This window comes from Pseudophryne corroboree, chromosome 3, assembly GCF_028390025.1.
Source record: "Pseudophryne corroboree isolate aPseCor3 chromosome 3, aPseCor3.hap2, whole genome shotgun sequence".
Taxonomy (NCBI): Eukaryota; Metazoa; Chordata; class Amphibia; order Anura; family Myobatrachidae; genus Pseudophryne; species Pseudophryne corroboree.
Window position 1 is genome coordinate 543,288,938 of NC_086446.1, and position 25,409 is coordinate 543,314,346.

Genomic DNA, 25,409 nt, shown 5'->3' on the forward strand with positions numbered 1-25,409 from the left:
ATAATCACCCATGGATTGACATTTAACATTTAATGAGCAGTATATCTTATTACATCATGGAAAAGTACTGGCATACCATTGTCCATATACATTATACACAATTACAGCTTTTTAAAAGATGTTTATTGACAATATAGAATATAAAATAGACCTTATATCAAACATAACATAATAAACATAATATACAGCAAGGGTAAACTCATTTTTCTCATTCCATAAGCCTCAATCTCTCTTATGCCAGGTACCGCTCTGAAAGATACTTCTATACCTGTGCTGAAGACAAAATCTTTGTCTGTTGGAAAGGGGTATCCCAAATACACAGGAATAAATTAACACTGTATACACCTCTTATAATATCTACAAATGCTACAATAATTTAGCAATAAATACAGTATATGTTTTGTGATACAACCTGTATTCAGTGATAAGAAGACACTCGGATGACACAAGGCAAGTGTAGCAGGTCAGGAAATACAAGCCTTACTGAACTGCAGCTAACTGAATAGGGACCACTGTAAATCCAAAGTAAGTGTAATATACTTTATTATTGAGATAGGTTAAACAACAATTTCCAATTTTTTTCTACAGACTATTATGTTATCTGGCTCCTACTTCCATCTGTACACTGCTCAGAGATAAAGGTTTAATTTCCACATCAGGAAATACATATTGTTAAACCCTGTAGACAGCTAATAATGTTTGCAAGCTAAGTGGCTACAGGGTCATTTATGCAAGTCACTCATTAACTTTCCTATCTGTAGCAAAGAGAGAGGTTCCGCAGGAGCCCCGTAACCGAAGCTGAGCTGCTTGCTCTCTGCGCTTGAGGAATGAATACGCCTTACTGGGATGTAGTTATGTGACTGGCAGTTACAATACAGACGGCTACATCCCGCCTCTTCTAAATCCCGACAGTCGGCATGCCACACCCATAGAGTGGGAATAGAATCTGTGACGTCCGCAGCTTGCTACCAAGGACGCAGCGTGGCAAGCTCGCAAATGGCTTTGTTGCGCTCGCCCCCCAATGCGGGCAATCTACTCCCCAGGATACCAGTGTTGGTATGGTAACTAGCGGACCCCAAGCACCGGTCACCCATACCCCACCCCCCTGACTCTACTGATTACCTATTTAGGGGTTGTTAAACCAGCAATGACTGAAGTTGCAGTAAATTCAACAGTCGTTACTTTGGTTCCCTTCAGGTACATTTTAAAGAGGGCTTTTGTAAAAGTGAACAGCTTCTTTAAGTTCTGTATATGGCAATAAAGATCAAGTACATGGTTGCTGACATGCCATTGGCTAATCCCAGGCTTTCCACTATAGGTTGAGGTAATAATAGAAGTTAAAAAGAGGAAATGTGCAAAGTGGTTGTAAATATCCCTTTCCAGCCCTTACGACCATAAGTATGAAGAAGCTGCTTTCAGTGTGTGGACAAGTTTATATGTCACCCCAAAGTGTATGAAAAGACAACCAAAATTACAGCAAACAATGCATTATGGGAGTGAAATCTCTCATGAACGCCTGTTTGACTAGGACTCAAGGTCAAACCAATTGGGTGAAACTTTAAATGTCATAATTAGTCATTGGGGGAGGGGGGTCCAAGGTGTTCTGCACGGTGTCCCGGCATTTTACCCTTAAAATACGTTTTTTTCATACCATATCTCACCCTCACTGAGGTGCAAACGGAAAAATGCGTGGTTACTCTGACTGTTTCAGTGCGAGTTTCTAACTGGATTGCTAAATGAATTTGCAGTGCGAGATCACAGAGATAACCTCATCTTGCACTTAACCGAATTGACTCCAAAGTTTCCTTGTATTTAGTGAGTGTGAATAACTGAGACTGCCCTCAAAGCATGTCAGAGCTGACACCTGTAAACGCATATGCGTGTGTACGTATTATATACAGAACTGATAGGACTGTTTCAATTTGCTGGGCATTGGCCTACATAGGTGATTTCATCAGAAGGTTTGCAGAGAATTAAAACAATTATACAGGAAGAGGCAGAGTCGGACTGGGGCATGAAGGGCCCACCGGGGGGAATGCAGTTGTAGAGGCCCATGCTTAGGGGTGTATCCAGTCCCTGTAGGGGTGTGACTAATCACCACAGAGGCTTGGTTAATCATTGGAGAGTGTATGGTCTGGGCACCTTGATAAATATATATAGTAAATACTGCTGGCCAATAATCTACCAGATTAATAACAGCAATGTACTGTAGAGAATGCACTATATCCCTGTGCAGTATAAGGTAACATATGTATAATGTATAATTTTTACAGTCTAGAAATAGATCCCTAGAGGATGAGGTGGGGCCCCAGGCAGTGGGGCCCACCGGGGGTTTCCCCTACTCTCCTGTGGGCCAGTCCAAGCCTGTTAGCTGATTCTGCATGCCTGTTATTAACAGCAAAAGTAGTGGTGCTATGAAATGCCGTCGGACAGGATCCCAACTGTCATGATCCTGACAGCAGAATCCCGTCCGCCGTGATGCCAGCTGCGGGGCGAGCGCTAGAGAGAGCCCCTTGCAGGAACAGGTTCTATTCTCCCTCTATGGGTGTTATGGATACCTATAGAGGGAGAATAGCCTGTGTCGACGGTATTCCTACCTCTATCACTGTCTGTTATTACCCAGTTTTGTTCGATCACGGTTGTTTCCAGTTGTAAAGCATAATGGAATTTGGTGCGCTATATAAGAAACTGTTAATAAATAAAATAAATAATCATGCTACAGGGAGGAACATGTCCATATACTTCATTTCAGTAGGTAGTGCAGCTATAAAAGAGGGCACTCACTTATATGTGTGCATTATAATTTAAAAAAAGTTTTCAATTATATTGTGGATGCCCAACTGAATAAAACCATCACTTTTGCTTGTATGCATCATACTTGAAAAAGCAAGATTTTAGCCCTATGCAAACGCCTTTCCAGTGGAAATACCGCTCACATGCTGTATGTGTAATTATGGATGGGTTCTGAAGTGAAATTGCATAATAAACAAATAAGTTTTAAAATGAAAGGTCAAATTTGGCACTGGGGGACTGAGGAATCACCTTTAGACACCCACTTGTAAGTAGTCTCTCCTTCCCCCTGTCATTCAGTTCAATTTTATTTACTCTTCTTCTCCCTCTAACAATTTTCCTACCCAATTCTCCTTCTATGTCTCACCTTCACTAAACAATAGTTAAGCACACACACTTAATGCCAGGTGCCGTATATTTACTACTGCTATTGCATATGGTATTCCCACAAGCTTTGTGTTGTACATAAAAAATGTTTCTTAATAATCAAGTACTTTGTGATATAATGGTGATATTTTGTCATTTACTGAGCAATGCACATAATCATAAACTGGCAAAAAAGCCACAAAAATAAACACTTACTATCTTCAGTGGGTGACAGCAACTAGAAAGGCATATTCAATAACTCAGTACTCATAGAACATGCACTCCATCCTGTGGCAAACAATCAGATATATGGGGGCTTATGTTATAAGGTACGAGTTTACCTGCATGGTTTTGCCTTGTAAAATGATTGCCGCGTTAAAAAAACAACAACCGAGATCGTCCGGCATCCCGCACCTCCGGCAAACCCGGACCCTATTACATATGCTCCATAAGTATTTATTAATCTGTATTTATTATTACTGTTGTTGAATTGTAAGGGCATACACTGTTCCGCGTGTGGGAAAATTGGGCAAACATAAAAACAGGGGCAAATAAGGGAAACAATGTAAATGCAGACATGAAGACAGGTTACAGAGGACCCTGCTCATTTGCACAGAATAAATAATCCTATTGGTTGCAGAACATTTGTGTTATTTGTACTGTATTGCAAAGGATGCCAAAATATTGACTTCTATACAAAGAAGTGCCTGACAAATACCAAGCCACAAGTAAGGTGCTGCTATCTCTTTTTTTTTTTTTTTAACTAAAGGAATAAACCAATGACCACTAATATACTATACAATAATGTGTTCCTGTTGCCTATGCACAGTTGCGGCAGCATTTTTTGGGCTGAGATAATAATCTTGAGAAAGCATACTCTCATTTGAAAATAGTTATATCAATGAGGCACTCTGTGCCTTATGCCTCAGTGATGTCACTAGTTGCTACGGTAATGTTAGTATTGGTTCAGATCACAGCATGGCTGTTCCACTGTGTGTAACAGTCAATCATACTTCAAAGTGACTAGTTTTCCAACACTTTAGACTAACATGGTACATGGCTACACTCAAGCCAGTGTAGAACATGACATTGTCTATTTTTCAACAAATAGCTACCTTGTGACTGGATGGCTGAGCGACATCACAGCTGACAAGATTTATTGTTCTGTCCAATCAAATTCTGATTAGATAAAAATAACTATTATAGGAGCAGAGTAAGAATGTCTTGTATTATCATCACCACTAATCACATTGGATTTAGGCCCTAGGAATGTCCCAGGACATACCCAGTGCCTTCCCCACACAATCTGGGGTTTCCTCAGGTCATGACATCACAGCACTTAGTGGTGATGATGTAATACAGAAAAGCACATGAAGCGTGAGGTATCTGGGAGTCCCTGTTTCGTGGTGTTAGCTGTCAATCCCCTACTTTATTAACACAACGGTGCACTTTCCCCTACATTACATGGAGGAGGGCAGCAGTATATAAAGAGAAATTATCTAAAATAAAATCTATCTAAAACACTGGAATGGGGTGAACAAAACAAATCTATCGCCTTTTCCCCTGGTGACTCTCTCTTTCTCTGTCCCAACAACTTATTTTCCTGGCATCCTGTGCCCTTCCCCGAAGTCTTTTACCCTGACACATTCTCCACTCTCTCCCCTGCCACTCAGTCACCCTCTTGGCTCCCATTGGCCTGCCTAGGGATCATGTCCCCTCTGGTAGCATGTTACCACCCCCTTTTGATTTTGTCTCATGGTCCCATGTCTACCAACTTGGTATCCTGCCACTTACCACCCTTCCTTCTCTCTTTAAAATGAAAACAAGATAAACCAAATTCTAAGGCATTTTCAGTTGTAGGATATATTTATTCATATTCAATAATAATACTGTAAAGGGTCATTGAGCAACGATAACTTATATTGCTTTCAATATGGACTGGGTACCAAAGCCAACTGAAGAGGAGTCACTGTACTCAAATGGAAAGTACCTGTGAGGATTCATGCATCAGATTCGTGTTGAGACACCTTTCCAAATGAATGATTAGCTGGAGTGAATATATCCTTAGAGATTAGATTGTTATCTCTAATAATGCACTTTAAAAGCCTTACAGGATGAACAGATTTTACTATCTAATGCTTGGCACAGAAACCCCAACAAGTTCAAAGGATGCCACTTGGAAAACACCTATAACAGTCTTTGTCAAAATGGAGCACAATAGATCACACACAATGACATTACAGAATGACAACGTCTCATAAAATGCACAACCTCACATCACAAAATAACACAATCGAAAAACAGCAGCGTGGTCCAAAATGACAATAGCAAAGAAAGAATAATCCTGCACACACACTCTGGAAGACATCAGTCACAATTCCACAAATGAACAACACTACCAGACATCACACCATACAGACTGACCCACAACACTGCATACTTCAAGTTTCAACTGCACATACTGACCAGTGACGTATCTCACGACCTTACTTCACACTACATAAATAAAGATGAACAACTGGACAGTACAGGAGACACTGGACACCAATAAAAAGTATGGAAAATAAAGTTGTTTACAAATGTGTAGACATTAGTGGCTTTGCAGCCCTTCTTCTCGCCTTCCTGATGGACGATGGCTGGACTAAGTGCTTGGACAATGCATGGTGCGGACCACTCACCATTTGTCATTTCCCCCTACATATGGTGACATATCATGTAATCACCGGCAGCACCCCAAACCCCAACTTTTCCTATAGATGATACTCCTGTACCTCCCCATGCTGTAAGTAAGAAATCCCGTCTGTAGTCAAGGAAATCTTCGGGTACTTGTGCTTTGGAAAAAGTTTGGGAAGGTGAGCAGTGCAATCAAGATTGCCACACCCCTAAGACCGTGTTTCTGTTTTAGATTTGACTATGGTAATGACACTAGTAGCGGCCACTTTGCCAGGGATGAGAGGCCTTATACCTGGGGAAAATGGTCCCCTTGGAGGGGTGATGGAGCTCCGTGCTACAGTCCGGGCAAAGTTCTGCAGAGCTTCATACTTTGACCTCAGAGAGTCCAATTCCAGGCGGATGCTGGCATTCTCAGAAGCAAGTTTCTCCACTTCATGCTGCAGTTCTACCTTCTGCTTCTCCAGCTCCTCCTTTTGAGTAACGCGTTTCACTCGGCAACTTGCTGCATAGCCACGGTTTTTAAGTGTGCGTCGGCGCTGCTTCAGCTGTATAATTTCTTCTTTAGACAAACCACGAAGATGTTGATTTAGCTCCCGTACAGACATTGTGACAAGTTCTTCATCTGTAAGGCTTGTGCCATTCTCCCCTGGCTCCCTCTTCACCTGCAAACAAACACAGGTGGAGTAACTAAGACACCTGAAGAATCCATACTAAGACAGCTGGATGAAATAGAAAATTATTTTTAGGATTCTTACTTTCAAAGCTTTGCTGTTTCCCTTGCTGAGAGTCGTCATACCCTGGGAACTGTGTGTCAGCAAACTATAGAGAAAGAATAATGTATGAGAATTACTTACAAGACCAGAAAAAGAGACACTCTCTATAAAGGTACTATATCCTGCATTGCTCCCTAACCTAGTGCTGTCCATATGCCCAGAGGCCGTGATTGCTACCTCACTCTTAAAAAAGGACTTTCCCCTTTGAGAGGGCACAGACCAACAACAATTCCCAGGGAGCCTAACTTTAAATATAAGCTGGGAGGGGAAGAAGAGCAGACGAGTCATGCTGAGTCAGCAGAGTGTGTGTATCAGACAGCAGCATACAGCATCCTGTGCCTGCCTATATTTATTCATACTGTATACAGTACATATCAGCATACACACTATGCATACACAAATAGTATGCAGAAAGAAGCCTACATATACAGTACATATGTAAATATATATATATATATATATAATCCAGAGAAGCAGCACATCCAATCATTATTACCATTTGCAAAATAGAAAAAATAAGATTTTACTTACCGATAAATCTATTTCTCGGAGTCCGTAGTGGATGCTGGGGTTCCTGAAAGGACCATGGGGAATAGCGGCTCCGCAGGAGACAGGGCACAAAAAGTAAAGCTTTTCCAGATCAGGAGGTGTGCACTGGCTCCTCCCCCTATGACCCTCCTCCAGACTCCAGTTAGGTACTGTGCCCGGACGAGCGTACACAATAAGGGAGGATTTTGAATCCCGGGTAAGACTCATACCAGCCACACCAATCACACCGTACAACTTGTGATCTAAACCCAGTTAACAGTATGATAACAGCGGAGCCTCTGAAAGATGGCTTCCTTCAACAATAACCCGAATTAGTTAACAATAACTATGTACAATTATTGCAGATAATCCGCACTTGGGATGGGCGCCCAGCATCCACTACGGACTCCGAGAAATAGATTTATCGGTAAGTAAAATCTTATTTTCTCTATCGTCCTAGTGGATGCTGGGGTTCCTGAAAGGACCATGGGGATTATACCAAAGCTCCCAAACGGGCGGGAGAGTGCGGATGACTCTGCAGCACCGAATGAGAGAACTCCAGGTCCTCCTTAGCCAGAGTATCAAATTTGTAAAATTTTACAAACGTGTTCTCCCCTGACCACGTAGCTGCTCGGCAAAGTTGTAATGCCGAGACCCCTCGGGCAGCCGCCCAAGATGAGCCCACCTTCCTTGTGGAGTGGGCCTTTACAGATTTAGGCTGTGGCAGGCCTGCCACAGAATGTGCAAGTTGGATTGTGCTACAGATCCAACGAGCAATCGTCTGCTTAGACGCAGGAGCACCCATCTTGTTGGGTGCATACAATATAAACAACGAGTCAGATTTTCTGACTCCAGCTGTCCTTGCAATATATATTTTTAATGCTCTGACAACGTCCAGTAACTTGGAGTCCTCCAAGTCACTTGTAGCCGCAGGCACTACAATAGGCTGGTTCAGATGAAATGCTGACACCACCTTAGGGAGAAAATGCGGACGAGTCCTCAGTTCTGCCCTGTCCGAATGGAAAATCAGATATGGGCTTTTGTAAGATAAAGCTGCCAGTTCCGACACTCTCCTGGCCGAAGCCAGGGCTAGAAGCATGGTCACTTTCCATGTGAGATATTTCAAATCCACCTTCTTTAGTGGTTCAAACCAATGAGATTTTAGAAAGTCCAAAACCACATTGAGATCCCACGGTGCCACTGGAGGCACCACAGGAGGCTGTATATGTAGCACTCCCTTAACAAAGGTCTGGACTTCAGGGACTGAAGCCAATTCTTTTTGAAAGAAAATCGACAGGGCCGAAATTTGAACCTTAATAGATCCCAATTTGAGACCCATAGACAATCCTGATTGCAGGAAATGTAGGAATCGACCCAGTTGAAATTCCTCCGTCGGAGCACTCCGATCTTCGCACCACGCAACATATTTTCGCCAAATTCGGTGATAATGTTGCACGGTTACTTCCTTCCTTGCTTTAATCAAAGTAGGAATGACTTCTTCCGGCATGCCTTTTTCCTTTAGGATCCGGCGTTCAACCGCCATGCCGTCAAACGCAGCCGCGGTAAGTCTTGAAACAGACAGGGACCCTGCTGAAGCAAGTCCCTCCTTAGAGGTAGAGGCCACGGATCTTCCGTGATCATCTCTTGAAGTTCCGGGTACCAAGTCCTTCTTGGCCAATCCGGAACCACTAGTATCGTCCTTACGCCTCTTTGCCGTATAATTCTCAATACTTTTGGTATGAGAGGCAGAGGAGGAAACACATACACCGACTGGTACACCCAAGGCGTTACCAGCGCGTCCACAGCTATTGCCTGCGGATCTCTTGACCTGGCGCAATACCTGTCCAGTTTTTTGTTGAGGCGAGACGCCATCATGTCCACCATTGGTCTTTCCCAACGGGTTACCAGCAAGTGGAAGACTTCTGGATGAAGTCCCCACTCTCCCGGGTGAAGATCGTGTCTGCTGAGGAAGTCTGCTTCCCAGTTGTCCACTCCCGGGATGAACACTGCTGACAGTGCTATCACATGATTCTCTGCCCAGCGAAGAATCCTTGCAGCTTCTGCCATTGCACTCCTGCTTCTTGTGCCGCCCTGTCTGTTCACATGGGCGACTGCCGTGATGTTGTCCGACTGGATCAACACCGGTTTTCCCTGAAGCAGAGGTTCTGCCTGGCTTAGAGCATTGTATATTGCTCTTAGTTCCAGAATGTTTATGTGAAGAGACGTTTCCAGGCTCGTCCATACTCCCTGGAAGTTTCTTCCTTGTGTGACTGCTCCCCAGCCTCTCAGGCTGGCGTCCGTGGTCACCAGGATCCAATCCTGTATGCCGAATCTGCGGCCCTCCAATAGATGAGCACTCTGCAACCACCACAGAAGAGACACCCTTGTCCTTGGAGACAGGGTTATCCGCAGGTGCATCTGAAGATGCGACCCTGACCATTTGTCCAACAGATCCCTTTGGAAAATTCTTGCGTGGAATCTGCCGAATGGAATTGCTTCGTAAGAAGCCACCATTTTTCCCAGGACTCTTGTGCATTGATGTACAGACACCTTTCCTGGTTTTAGGAGGTTCCTGACAAGCTCGGATAACTCCTTGGCTTTTTCCTCCGGGAGAAAAACCTTTTTCTGAACCGTGTCCAGAATCATCCCTAGGAACAGCAGACGAGTTGTCGGCATTAACTGGGATTTTGGAATATTCAGAATCCACCCGTGCTGTTTTAGCACTTCTTGAGACAGTGCTAATCCCATCTCTAGCTGTTCTCTGGACCTTGCCCTTATTAGGAGATCGTCCAAGTATGGGATAATTAATATGCCTTTTCTTCGAAGAAGAATCATCATCTCGGCCATTACCTTTGTAAAGACCCGAGGTGCCGTGGACAATCCGAACGGCAGCGTCTGAAACTGATAGTGACAGTTTTGTACAACGAACCTGAGGTACCCCTGGTGTGAGAGGTAAATTGGAACGTGGAGATACGCATCCTTGATGTCCAAGGATACCATAAAGTCCCCCTCTTCCAGGTTCGCTATCACTGCTCTGAGTGACTCCATCTTGAACTTGAATTTCTTTATGTACAGGTTCAAGGACTTCAGATTTAGAATAGGCCTTACCGAGCCATCCGGCTTCGGTACCACAAAAAGAGTGGAATAATACCCCTTCCCTTGTTGTAGAAGAGGTACCTTGACTATCACCTGCTGAGAGTACAGCTTGTGAATGGCTTCCAAAACCGTCTCCCTTTCGGAGGGGGACGTTGGTAAAGCAGACTTCAGGAAACGGCGAGGTGGATCTGTCTCTAATTCCAACCTGTACCCCTGAGATATTATCTGCAGGATCCAGGGATCTACCTGCGAGTGAGCCCACTGCGCGCTGTAATTTTTTAGACGACCACCCACCGTCCCCGAGTCCGCTTGAGAAGCCCCAGCGTCATGCTGAGGCTTTTGTAGAAGCCGGGGAAGGCTTCTGTTCCTGGGAAGGAGCTGCCTGTTGCTGTCTCTTCCCTCGACCTCTGCCTCGTGGCAGATATGAATAGCCCTTTGCTCTCTTATTTTTAAAGGAACGAAAGGGCTGCGGTTGAAAAGTCGGTGCCTTTTTCTGTTGGGGAGTGACTTGAGGTAGAAAGGTGGATTTCCCGGCTGTAGCCGTGGCCACCAAATCTGATAGACCGACTCCAAATAACTCCTCCCCTTTATACGGCAAAACTTCCATATGTCGTTTTGAATCCGCATCGCCTGTCCACTGTCGCGTCCATAAAGCTCTTCTGGCCGAAATGGACATAGCACTTACCCGTGATGCCAGTGTGCAGATATCCCTCTGTGCATCACGCATATAAAGAAATGCATCCTTTATTTGTTCTAACGACAGTAAAATATTGTCCCTGTCCAGGGTATCAATATTTTCAATCAGGGACTCTGACCAAACTACCCCAGCACTGCACATCCAGGCAGTCGCTATAGCTGGTCGTAGTATAACACCTGCATGTGTGTATATACTTTTTTGGATATTTTCCATCCTCCTATCTGATGGATCTTTAAGTGCGGCCGTCTCAGGAGAGGGTAACGCCACTTGTTTAGATAAGCGTGTTAGCGCCTTGTCCACCCTAGGAGGTGTTTCCCAGCGCTCCCTAACCTCTGGCGGGAAAGGGTATAATGCCAATAATTTCTTTGAAATTATCAGCTTTTTATCAGGGGCAACCCACGCTTCATTACACACGTTATTTAATTCTTCTGATTCAGGAAAAACTATAGGTAGTTTTTTCACACCCCACATAATACCCTGTTTAGTGGTACCTGTAGTATCAGCTAAATGTAACGCCTCCTTCATTGCCAAAATCATATAACGTGTGGCCCTACTGGAAAATACGGTTGATTCGTCACCGTCACCACTGGAGTCAGTGCCTGTGTCTGTGTCGACCGACTGAGGCAAAGGGCGTTTCACAGCCCCTGACGGTGTTAGAGTCGCCTGGACAGGCACTAATTGATTGTCCGGCCGTCTCATGTCGTCAAACGACTGCTTTAGCGTGTTGACACTATCCCGTAGTTCCATAAATAAAGGCATCCATTCTGGTGTCGACTCCCTAGGGGGTGACATCCTCATATTTGGCAATTGCTCCGCCTCCACACCAATATCGTCCTCATACATGTCGACACACACGTACCGACACACAGCAGACACACAGGGAATGCTCCTAACGAAGACAGGACCCACTAGCCCTTTGGGGAGACAGAGGGAGAGTTTGCCAGCACACACCAAAAGCGCTATATATAACAGGGATAGCCTTATAATAAGTGCTCCCTTATAGCTGCTTTATATATATCAAAATATCGCCATAAATTTGCCCCCCCTCTCTGTTTTACCCTGTTTCTGTAGTGCAGTGCAGGGGAGAGACCTGGGAGCCGTCCTGACCAGCGGAGCTGTGAGAGGAAATGGCGCCGTGTGCTGAGGAGATAGGCCCCGCCCCTTTTCCGGCGGGCTCGTCTCCCGCTATTTAGTGAATCCAGGCAGGGGTTAAATATCTCCATATAGCCTCTGGGGGCTATATGTGAGGTATTTTTAGCCTTTATATAGGTTACATTTGCCTCCCAGGGCGCCCCCCCCCAGCGCCCTGCACCCTCAGTGACTGCGTGTGAAGTGTGCTGAGAGGAAAATGGCGCACAGCTGCAGTGCTGTGCGCTACCTTTAGAAGACTGCAGGAGTCTTCAGCCGCCGATTCTGGACCTCTTCTGACTTCAGCATCTGCAAGGGGGCCGGCGGCGCGGCTCCGGTGACCATCCAGGCTGTACCTGTGATCGTCCCTCTGGAGCTGATGTCCAGTAGCCAAGAAGCCAATCCATCCTGCACGCAGGTGAGTTCACTTCTTCTCCCCTCAGTCCCTCGTTGCAGTGATCCTGTTGCCAGCAGGACTCACTGTAAAATAAAAAACCTAAGCTAAACTTTTTCTAAGCAGCTCTTTAGGAGAGCCACCTAGATTGCACCCTTCTCGGCCGGGCACAAAAATCTAACTGGAGTCTGGAGGAGGGTCATAGGGGGAGGAGCCAGTGCACACCACCTGATCTGGAAAAGCTTTACTTTTTGTGCCCTGTCTCCTGCGGAGCCGCTATTCCCCATGGTCCTTTCAGGAACCCCAGCATCCACTAGGACGATAGAGAAAAGCCTTTAATCAATGGCAGCATGTACAATAAAGTGCATATTCAGCAAGGTGCATAAAAGTTCCATATCAGCCAGAGGCATGGCAGAAATTGAATAATCAATGTTAAACATGATACTTAGCATCAGCGTACACAGTGTCAGGGTGGTCATTAGCAGTATGCCTCCAGCAAATGTGTCAGTCAGCGTCTACAGCTGTCTCGGTTCCTGATTATGACATAATTCAGTGAAAGGCTCTGAAGAAATAGCTATATTATATAGATAGACAGACAGACAGAGAGAGAGAGAGAGAGAGAGAGAGAGAGAGAGAGAGAGAGAGAGAGAGAGATGTGGATATATACCAGCATACACATGCAGTATGTGGTAAGAAGTCTACTTTTCTCTTGCACAGTTTCAGTATATCAGTTTGTATACCATACTTGCCTACTCTCCCTGATCCTGCGGAGGACTCCATGGAAGCGTGGGTATCCCTCTTGCATTCTGCCCACTTCCTAGTGAAGTGGGCAGAACAGTAACATAAATCCAGGCACATGCAGAGGAGGTGGGGCCCAGTGATGCAATTATATGTTAAATCGCATCATTTAGGCCCCACCGCCTATTCAAATTAGCGTGAATCATGGCACTTTGCCATGAGTGGGTAGGGCCTAATGACACAAAAGCTCCAGCCCCGCCCCCTTCACAGCCCATCTGCTTGTCCTTCCCGGGGAGGACAATACAATACACTATATTTTAACCCACCCACATCTTATACATACTTTTTTATGCTGCAGTAAAAGCGAATTTCTGCCAAAAAAAACCCTACTATAGTACTGTACATTTCAGTATTCATAAAAATTTTAATATTTTGCTCAGCAGACTTAATAATTTCAGTTTGTTAAATAAAATAAATATTTTTACAACAATGCACGTCTTTAAAAAGCTTTGTAACTATGGGGGTCATTCCGAGTTGATCGCTCGCTAGCAGTTTTTAGCAGCCGTGCAAACGCTATGCTGCCGCCCACTGGGAGTGTATTTTTGCTTAGCAGAAGTGCGAACGAATGTATTGCAGAGCAGCTACAAAGTTTTTTTGTGCAGTTTCAGCTCAAAACCTACTCAGCGCTTGCGATCACTTCAGACTATTCAATTCCTGTTTTGACATCACAAACACACCCTGTATTCGCCCAGCCACGCCTGCATTTTTCCTGGCATGCCTGCGTTTTTCCAAACACTCCCTGAAAACGGTCAGTTGACACCCAGAAACTCCCACTTCATGTCAATAACACTGCGGCCAGCAGTGCGACTGAAATGCTTCGCTACACCCTGTGCAAAACTACATTGTTCGTTGTTCCCATACGACGCGCGCGCACATTGCGCCGCATACACATGCGCAGAACTGACATTTTTTAGCCTGATCGTTGCGCTGCGAACAAATGCAGCTAGCGATCAACTCGGAATGACCCCCTATATCTCACTTAAACTGGCAACATATGTAGAGAATGTAACGTGAATGCTACTTTCCATATGCAACTGGCACTTAGCTATAGTCATTGGGCCTGAATCGCTGCGTCTTCTGGCGGTTGAACATCTGTTACTATGCAAATGCCACTACAAAGCCCTTCTCTGGTGTAGGAATGAATGTGCAAGGACTGAGATGCTCAGTATGAGCATCTGTAGAAACTGTAATACTGCCTGCAGCTATTGAAACTTCCACTAGTTATATGGCAGGTGCAGATTATGGCCTCCAGAGCAAACACGTCAGTGGCAAACGCCGCAACACTCCCATAACCCTGCCCTTCAGACAAACCACCTTTGTGCGTCTGTTTAGCCACCTCCCAGTCACCACCAAGCAAATCAATTCTAATATTGCGCGTCTCGATCACAACAGCGCCTCTGTGGGATTTTCCTGCACACACAGTAGCAAAACATTGCTCATATACATGAACACTGGCCCTGTGTGCAGCCCTGAATCAGGCCCAATGTCACTTAATGCTTTGCAAATCTCAAAAAATAAATCAAGTAATATATTAAAGAATCCTGATATAGATATTTTTTTAAATACATGACCCTTACTTACAGTATCCACACAATTTTTACATCACAGACACAAATGCCCCCTACACATTCGGCGATATGCTGCCGAGCTGCCCGACGGCGGATACGGCCGACCCGGCGGCGGGAGGTGACGGGGGGAGTGAATTTTGTTAGAAACGTTTTCAAACCAGCGCTCCAACACAGCAGTGCTGCAATCTCCGCTGAAGTGGTCACCCCCACTTCCAAAGGAACTTTTAGACAATGTGCAAAATGCAGATATGCGCACCCTGGGGTATTGTGGGATAAGTATATATTTTGTGGAGAACGTTCGATGTTGAGATGTTCAAATCCTTCCCTTTTAGAGTAAGAACAGAATTCCTCCTGGTTTAAAGCTCACCTGTCAACTGACTTCTCTCACCCGGTTCCATAGCAGTGCATGCTAATATGGATAATCTTGTCTATATTGGCCTGCATGCATAAGCGACTGGGCACCAACGATGAACTAGTGCGGGGCCGCGCATCGTTCATCATTGGTGCCTACACACTAAACAATATGAACGAGTTCTCGTTCATTAATGAACGAGAACGTTCATATCGTTTAATAAAATCTGTTAGTGTGTAGGGCCCTTTAGTGCAGCTGTGACACCAGCAGTGCTGAAGATAGCATCACCAGGTTTGTTAGGGAAAACCACCTCCTCTTGCATCTGACCAGTGCATACAGAGACTGTATACCGCCATCTGTGTGGATAAGTCAAAGCTGCCACCAGTATTGAAAGCTACAACAAGCAGCATACCCTCCAACTGTACCTTTTTGGCCAGTACAGTACCATTATTTGATGGTCTCCCATTACAGTGGAAACCTATGGGAGTGCCACTTAGTCACGCCCCCTTTACCCATGACCATGCCCCTTTTCCAATTTAGTCCCGGTTTTCAGCTGGGCAGTGTTGGAGGGTATGCAGCAGGTGTACTTTAAACAGTAAAGGTAGGTATAGATTTTATAGGAAAAACTTTTAAGCCCGCAGAAAAGATGGGTACACTCTAGGCGATTAATCGAATGATATATAATTCCGACGTGTATCGTAACAATATATCAGCCACATTGCTCAGTGTGTACCCACAATCGCACACTCCCGTGGGTTGTTCCCTGCCCTGTTGGGTGTGTTGCATGCCCAGTGGGGCGACCTAAGGAACAATGGCATGCATTTTCAAAGTGGCAAGCAATGGTACATTGCGCCGTAGTCCTCTGCATTGTGCCAACACTGGGTACACAAATCGTTTAGTGTGTACCCAGCATAACAACTCTATTATAGGTTTCTAAATGTTCTCGTTATTAATGAAAGGATACATTGAAGTTACTTTCTCCTGACTCACAAACTTAAACAATCCAGCACAAAAACTAAACCTGAAAACGCACGGATTAGTAGCACGTTATGAAACTGTAAATAGCACATCATGACATGAAAAAGACACTTTTATGTCCCTTTCTCTGTAGTATTGATGTAAGGGCAGTTCTATTGCACACGTGCATAGCATCTACTGTAGGTCTCTATGACAGAGGTTCTCAAATACGGTCCTCAAGGCACCCCAACAGTCCAGATTTTAAGTATATCCATGCTTGGCCACAGGTGACTCAATTAGTACCTCAGTCAATTTGATTTAACCATCTCTGCTGAGCCATGGATATACCTAAACCCTGGACCGTTGGGGTGACTTGAGGACCGCGTTTGAGAACCTCTGCTCTATGATATTGTCTGCTCCTTTAACTCAGGTCTGGGTCAGGCAATAAACAATATTGTTAGCTAAGTAATAGTAACACAAGAAACCACTGCTTGCAGCAGCGCTCAGTAATGTAACAGAATGTTGCCGCCAGCCTAAAAAGTAGGAACCAGACAAATATGAAATCATTTTTTTATTAGTATATAGCATCTACTGCTAACAGATTACACCCATAGCCACCCACTGCCTATCCATTCATTCCCCAAAACAGCATCATCTTGGCCAACTCAGCCCCTTTCTCCATCCTATTGTCATAATCCCCTATCAACATGTCCTCATTATGACCATCTTGTACCTCTGCACCATCCCCCCTTCTTCTAATGAGTCCCCAAACTCAGTCATCATTAACCCTTTCATCTTGCATCATTACTAAAGCAAATCCTCCATCCTTAAACCTGTATCAAACATTATTAACCCTTACATTCTGTATCAGCATTAACCCCTCAGTTCTGCACCATTAACCCCTCCAATCAGCATCATTATTAGTCCATTTATCCAACATCATTATTAACCACTCATTCCTACATCATTATTAACCTCTTCATTCAGCATCATTATTAACCATCTTCAGTATATTGACAAGCTATCATTAACCCCTCACTCACCGCTGTGCTGCTCCTCTGCATTTACTCAGAGGGGAACTGACCATACCTCAGTTCCCCCCTGAGTATCTCCATGCCACCAACAATCCCGGGCACACTTGACCAGTTCCCCTCTCAGTTCAGAGCTTGCTGTGGCTGTATACACCCAGCCATCTTCCCTGATTGCAGCATGACACAGCAGACATCAGTTGTCCTCTGAACATTTCCATTCCACCTCCAAACTCAGGCCACTTGGTTAGTTCCCCTCTGAGCAAGTTTAAATTTGGAGCTCCAGAATGCCAGGCTGTACACACAGCATTCTGTAGCTTCAATTAGGGTAGTGGCTAGATCCCCTTCCTTGTTAGGACCATCCCTGTCATTATGACTTCAGCAGGTCATGTGACTGGTGCAGTTCAGGGTGGTGGGAGGGATGCTATTCCTCTTCATTATAGCATACTGTTGATAAGAGGTGTGTGTGGAGGGGATTAGTATAAAGATGAGGAGTAGTCACATAGCAGTGTTTCCACTTACAGGATTTTTTCCTCCCTACAGGGAAATCGGATTCTTAAAATGCCTTTAAATCTAATAAAATTCAGTTTTGAAAATGAGTTTGTTAGCTGTCATGTTATGTACTTACCACACCATATTAATTATAATTTTTGACCAGGAAATTACATGGAAAAACAGGAAACAAAACAGGTAGAGAGCAAATCCGAAATGTGGAAGTGGCATCTCAGCATGTAAGGGAAAAGACCTATGAGGGAAAGTCAGCTGGCAAGCAGCAATTTAGAGATGAGCGGGTTCGGTTCCTCGGAATCCGAACCCGCCCGAACTTCATGATTTTTTACACGGATCCGAGCGACTCGGATCTTCCCGCCTTGCTCGGTTAACCCGAGCGCGCCCGAACGTCATCATGACGCTGTCGGATTCTCGCGAGGCTCGGATTCTATCGCGAGACTCGGATTCTATATAAGGAGCCGCGCGTCGCCGCCATTTTACACGTGCATTGAGATTGATAGTGAGAGGACGTGGCTGGCGTCCTCTCCGTTTAGAGAAGAAATAGATAGGAGAGTGAGAGTGAGACAGTGACACTTCATTTACTGGAGCTTAGGAGGAGTACTCAGACAGAGAGTGCAGAATTTTGCTGATAGTATTAGTTAGTTATACTAGTGACTGACCAGTGACCACCAGTGCAGTTTTATATTATTTAATATAATCCGTTCTCTGCCTGAAAAAACGATACACAGTGACTCAGTCACATACCATATCTGTGCTCAGCCCAGTGTGCTGCATCATCTATGTATAATATCTGACTGTGCTCACACAGCTTAATTGTGGGGGAGACTGGGGAGCAGTTAGGTTATAGCAGGAGCCAGGAGTACATATTAAAATTAAACAGTGCACACTTTTTTTCTGCAGGAGTGCCACTGCCAGTGTGACTGACCAGTGACCTGACCACCAGTATAGTATACTATATTGTATTGTGATTGACCGTCTGCCTGTAAAAGTTAAACACACGTCGTGTGACTTGTGTGGTGTTTTTTTTATTCTATAAAATAAAAAACTAATTCTGCTGACAGACAGTGTCCAGCAGGTCCGTCATTATATAATATATACCTGTCCGGCTGCAGTAGTGATATATATATATTTTTTATATCATTATTTATCATCCAGTCGCAGCAGACACAGTACGGTAGTTCACGGCTGTAGCTACCTCTGTGTCGGCACTCGGCAGTCCGTCCGTAATTGTATACCACCTACCCGTGTTTTTTTTTTCCTTTCTTCTTTATACATACTACATCTCATTATCATCCAGTCTATATTAGCAGCAGACACAGTACAGTACGGTAGTCCACGGCTGTAGCTACCTGTGTCGGCACTCAGCAGTCCGTCCATAATTGTATACCACCTACCCGTGGTTTTTTTTTCTTTCTTCTTTATACATACTACATCTCATTATCATCCAGTCTATATTAGCAGCAGACACAGTACAGTACGGTAGTCCACGGCTGTAGCTACCTCTGTGTCGGCACTCGGCAGTCCGTCCATAATTGTATACCACCTACCCGTGGTTTTTTTTTCTTTCTTTCTTCTTTGTACATACTACATCTCATTATCAACCAGTCTATATTAGCAGCAGACACAGTACGGTAGTCCACGGCTGTAGCTACCTCTGTGTCGGCACTCGGCAGTCCGTCCATAATTGTATACCACCTAAACGTGGTTTTTTTTTTTCTTTTTTCTTTATACATACTACATCTCATTATCATCCAGTCTATATTAGCAGCAGACACAGTACAGTACGGTAGTCCACGGCTGTAGCTACCTCTGTGTCGGCACTCGGCAGTCCATCCATAATTGTATACCACCTACCCGTGTTTTTTTTTTCCTTTCTTCTTTATACATACTACATCTCATTATCATCCAGTCTATATTAGCAGCAGACACAGTACAGTACGGTAGTCCACGGCTGTAGCTACCTCTGTGTCGGCACTCGGCAGTCCGTCCATAATTGTATACCACCTACCCGTGGTTTTTTTTTTCTTTCTTCTTTATACATACTACATCTCATTATCATCCAGTCTATATTAGCAGCAGACACAGTACAGTACGGTAGTCCACGGCTGTAGCTACCTCTGTGTCGGCACTCGGCAGTCCGTCCATAATTGTATACCACCTACCCGTGGTTTTTTTTCTTTCTTCTTTATACATACTACATCTCATTATCAACCAGTCTATATTAGCAGCAGACACAGTACGGTAGTCCACGGCTGTAGCTACCTCTGTGTCGGCACTCGGCAGTCCATCCATAATTGTATACCACCTACCCGTGTTTTTTTTTTCCTTTCTTCTTTATACATACTACATCTCATTATCATCCAGTCTATATTAGCAGCAGACACAGTACAGTACGGTAGTCCACGGCTGTAGCTACCTCTGTGTCGGCACTCGGCAGTCCGTCCATAATTGTATACCACCTACCCGTGGTTTTTTTTTTCTTTCTTCTTTATACATACTACATCTCATTATCATCCAGTCTATATTAGCAGCAGACACAGTACAGTACGGTAGTCCACGGCTGTAGCTACCTCTGTGTCGGCACTCGGCAGTCCGTCCATAATTGTATACCACCTACCCGTGGTTTTTTTTTCTTTCTTCTTTATACATACTACATCTCATTATCAACCAGTCTATATTAGCAGCAGACACAGTACGGTAGTCCACGGCTGTAGCTACCTCTGTGTCGGCACTCGGCAGTCCATCCATAATTGTATACCACCTACCCGTGGTTTTTTTTTCTTTCTTCTTTATACATACTACATCTCATTATCATCCAGTCTATATTAGCAGCAGACACAGTACAGTACGGTAGTCCACGGCTGTAGCTACCTCTGTGTCGGCACTCGGCAGTCCGTCCATAATTGTATACCACCTACCCGTGGTTTTTTTTTTCTTCTTTATACATACTACATCTCATTATCAACCAGTCTATATTAGCAGCAGACACAGTACGGTAGTCCACGGCTGTAGCTACCTCTGTGTCGGCACTCGGCAGTCCGTCCATAATTGTATACCACCTAAACGTGGTTTTTTTTTTTCTTTTTTCTTTATACATACTACATCTCATTATCATCCAGTCTATATTAGCAGCAGACACAGTACAGTACGGTAGTCCACGGCTGTAGCTACCTCTGTGTCGGCACTCGGCAGTCCATCCATAATTGTATACCACCTACCCGTGTTTTTTTTTTCCTTTCTTCTTTATACATACTACATCTCATTATCATCCAGTCTATATTAGCAGCAGACACAGTACAGTACGGTAGTCCACGGCTGTAGCTACCTCTGTGTCGGCACTCGGCAGTCCGTCCATAATTGTATACCACCTACCCGTGGTTTTTTTTTTCTTTCTTCTTTATACATACTACATCTCATTATCATCCAGTCTATATTAGCAGCAGACACAGTACAGTACGGTAGTCCACGGCTGTAGCTACCTCTGTGTCGGCACTCGGCAGTCCGTCCATAATTGTATACCACCTACCCGTGGTTTTTTTTCTTTCTTCTTTATACATACTACATCTCATTATCAACCAGTCTATATTAGCAGCAGACACAGTACGGTAGTCCACGGCTGTAGCTACCTCTGTGTCGGCACTCGGCAGTCCATCCATAATTGTATACCACCTACCCGTGGTTTTTTTTTCTTTCTTCTTTATACATACTACATCTCATTATCATCCAGTCTATATTAGCAGCAGACACAGTACAGTACGGTAGTCCACGGCTGTAGCTACCTCTGTGTCGGCACTCGGCAGTCCGTCCATAATTGTATACCACCTACCCGTGGTTTTTTTTTCTTTCTTCTTTATACATACTACATCTCATTATCAACCAGTCTATATTAGCAGCAGACACAGTACGGTAGTCCACGGCTGTAGCTACCTCTGTGTCGGCACTCGGCAGTCCATCCATAATTGTATACCACCTACCCGTGTTTTTTTTTTCCTTTCTTCTTTATACATACTACATCTCATTATCATCCAGTCTATATTAGCAGCAGACACAGTACAGTACGGTAGTCCACGGCTGTAGCTACCTCTGTGTCGGCACTCGGCAGTCCGTCCATAATTGTATACCACCTACCCGTGGTTTTTTTTTTCTTTCTTCTTTATACATACTACATCTCATTATCATCCAGTCTATATTAGCAGCAGACACAGTACAGTACGGTAGTCCACGGCTGTAGCTACCTCTGTGTCGGCACTCGGCAGTCCGTCCATAATTGTATACCACCTACCCGTGGTTTTTTTTTCTTTCTTCTTTATACATACTACATCTCATTATCAACCAGTCTATATTAGCAGCAGACACAGTACGGTAGTCCACGGCTGTAGCTACCTCTGTGTCGGCACTCGGCAGTCCATCCATAATTGTATACCACCTACCCGTGGTTTTTTTTTCTTTCTTCTTTATACATACTACATCTCATTATCATCCAGTCTATATTAGCAGCAGACACAGTACAGTACGGTAGTCCACGGCTGTAGCTACCTCTGTGTCGGCACTCGGCAGTCCGTCCATAATTGTATACCACCTACCCGTGGTTTTTTTTTCTTTCTTCTTTATACATACTACATCTCATTATCAACCAGTCTATATTAGCAGCAGACACAGTACGGTAGTCCACGGCTGTAGCTACCTCTGTGTCGGCACTCGGCAGTCCGTCCATAATTGTATACCACCTACCCGTGGTTTTTTTTTTTCTTTCTTCTTTATACATACTACATCTCATTATCATCCAGTCTATATTAGCAGCAGACACAGTACAGTACGGTAGTCCACGGCTGTAGCTACCTCTGTGTCGGCACTCGGCAGTCCATCCATAATTGTATACCACCTACCCGTGGTTTTTTTTTCCTTTCTTCTTTATACATACTACATCTCATTATCATCCAGTCTATATTAGCAGCAGACACAGTACAGTACGGTAGTCCACGGCTGTAGCTACCTCTGTGTCGGCACTCGGCAGTCCATCCATAATTGTATACCACCTACCCGTGGTTTTTTTTTCCTTTCTTCTTTATACATACTACATCTCATTATCATCCAGTCTATATTAGCAGCAGACACAGTTCAGTACGGTAGTCCACGGCTGTAGCTACCTCTGTGTCGGCACTCGGCAGTCCATCCATAATTGTATACTAGTATCCATCCATCTCCATTGTTTACCTGAGGTGCCTTTTAGTTGTGCCTATTAAAATATGGAGAACAAAAATGTTGAGGTTCCAAAACTAGGGAAAGATCAAGATCCACTTCCACCTCGTGCTGAAGCTGCTGCCACTAGTCATGGCCGAGACGATGAAATGCCAGCAACGTCGTCTGCCAAGGCCGATGCCCAATGGCATAGTACAGAGCATGTCAAATCCAAAACACCAAATATCAGTAAAAAAAGGACTCCAAAACCTAAAATAAAATTGTCGGAGGAGAAGCGTAAACTTGCCAATATGCCATTTACCACACGGAGTGGCAAGGAACGGCTGAGGCCCTGGCCTATGTTCATGGCTAGTGGTTCAGCTTCACATGAGGATGGAGGCACTCAGCCTCTCGCTAGAAAAATTAAAAGACTCAAGCTGGCAAAAGCAGTAGCACCGCAAAGAACTGTGCGTTCTTCGAAATCCCAAATCCACAAGGAGAGTCCAATTGTGTCGGTTGCGATGCCTGACCTTCCCAACACTGGACGTGAAGAGCATGCGCCTTCCACCATTTGCACGCCCCCTGCAAGTGCTGGAAGGAGCACCCGCAGTCCAGTTCCTGATAGTCAGATTGAAGATGTCAGTGTTGAAGTACACCAGGATGAGGAGGATATGGGTGTTGCTGGCGCTGGGGAGGAAATTGACCAGGAGGATTCTGATGGTGAGGTGGTTTGTTTAAGTCAGGCACCCGGGGAGACACCTGTTGTCCGTGGGAGGAATATGGCCGTTGACATGCCTGGTGAAAATACAAAAAAAATCAGCTCTTCGGTGTGGAAGTATTTCACCAGAAATGCGGACAACATTTGTCAAGCCGTGTGTTCCCTTTGTCAAGCTGTAATAAGTAGGGGTAAGGACGTTAACCACCTCGGAACATCCTCCCTTATACGTCACCTGCAGCGCATTCATAATAAGTCAGTGACAAGTTCAAAAACTTTGGCCGACAGCGGAAGCAGTCCACTGACCAGTAAATCCCTTCCTCTTGTAACCAAGCTCACGCAAACCACCCCACCAACTCCCTCAGTGTCAATTTCCTCCTTCCCCAGGAATGCCAATAGTCCTGCAGGCCATGTCACTGGCAATTCTGATGATTCCTCTCCTGCCTGGGATTCCTCCGATGCATCCTTGCGTGTAACGCCTACTGCTGCTGGCGCTGCTGTTGTTGCTGCTGGGAGTCGATGGTCATCCCAGAGGGGAAGTCGTAAGACCACTTTTACTACTTCCACCAAGCAATTGACTGTCCAACAGTCCTTTGCGAGGAAGATGAAATATCACAGCAGTCATCCTACTGCAAAGCGGATAACTGAGGCCTTGGCATCCTGGGTGGTGAGAAACGTGGTTCCGGTATCCATCATTACTGCAGAGCCAACTAGAGACTTGTTGGAGGTACTGTGTCCCCGGTACCAAATACCATCTAGGTTCCATTTCTCTAGGCAGGCGATACCGAAAATGTACACAGACCTCAGAAAAAGAGTCACCAGTGTCCTAAAAAATGCAGCTGTACTCAATGTCCACTTAACCACGGACATGTGGACAAGTGGAGCAGGGCAGGGTCAGGACTATATGACTGTGACAGCCCACTGGGTAGATGTATGGACTCCCGCCGCAAGAACAGCAGCGGCGGCACCAGTAGCAGCATCTCGCAAACGCCAACTCTTTCCTAGGCAGGCTACGCTTTGTATCACCGGTTTCCAGAATACGCACACAGCTGAAAACCTCTTACGGCAACTGAGGAAGATCATCGCGGAATGGCTTACCCCAATTGGACTCTCCTGTGGATTTGTGGCATCGGACAACGCCAGCAATATTGTGTGTGCATTAAATATGGGCAAATTCCAGCACGTCCCATGTTTTGCACATACCTTGAATTTGGTGGTGCAGAATTTTTAAAAAAACGACAGGGGCGTGCAAGAGATGCTGTCGGTGGCCAGAAGAATTGCGGGACACTTTCGGCGTACAGGCACCACGTACAGAAGACTGGAGCACCACCAAAAACTACTGAACCTGCCCTGCCATCATCTGAAGCAAGAAGTGGTAACGAGGTGGAATTCAACCCTCTATATGCTTCAGAGGTTGGAGGAGCAGCAAAAGGCCATTCAAGCCTATACAATTGAGCACGATATAGGAGGTGGAATGCACCTGTCTCAAGCGCAGTGGAGAATGATTTCAACGTTGTGCAAGGTTCTGATGCCCTTTGAACTTGCCACACGTGAAGTCAGTTCAGACACTGCCAGCCTGAGTCAGGTCATTCCCCTCATCAGGCTTTTGCAGAAGAAGCTGGAGACATTGAAGGAGGAGCTAACACGGAGCGATTCCGCTAGGCATGTGGGACTTGTGGATGGAGCCCTTAATTCGCTTAACAAGGATTCACGGGTGGTCAATCTGTTGAAATCAGAGCACTACATTTTGGCCACCGTGCTCGATCCTAGATTTAAAACCTACCTTGGATCTCTCTTTCCGGCAGACACAAGTCTGCTGGGGTTGAAAGACCTGCTGGTGAGAAAATTGTCAAGTCAA

At 44.9% G+C, this 25,409-nt stretch overlaps 1 protein-coding gene across 1 annotated transcript; it reads right to left on the reverse strand.

Moving 5' to 3' along the window:
* Positions 1-105: 105 nt before the first annotated feature.
* Positions 106-17,520, reverse strand: MAFG (MAF bZIP transcription factor G). Its single transcript, XM_063961219.1, has 3 exons — positions 17,164-17,520; positions 6,585-6,648; positions 106-6,491 (listed from the first exon to the last, which is right to left on the reverse strand). The coding sequence occupies exons 1-3, from the start codon at positions 17,205-17,207 to the stop codon at positions 6,039-6,041; spliced, it is 561 nt and encodes a 186-aa protein (XP_063817289.1). The 5' UTR covers positions 17,208-17,520; the 3' UTR covers positions 106-6,038.
* Positions 17,521-25,409: the final 7,889 nt, after the last annotated feature.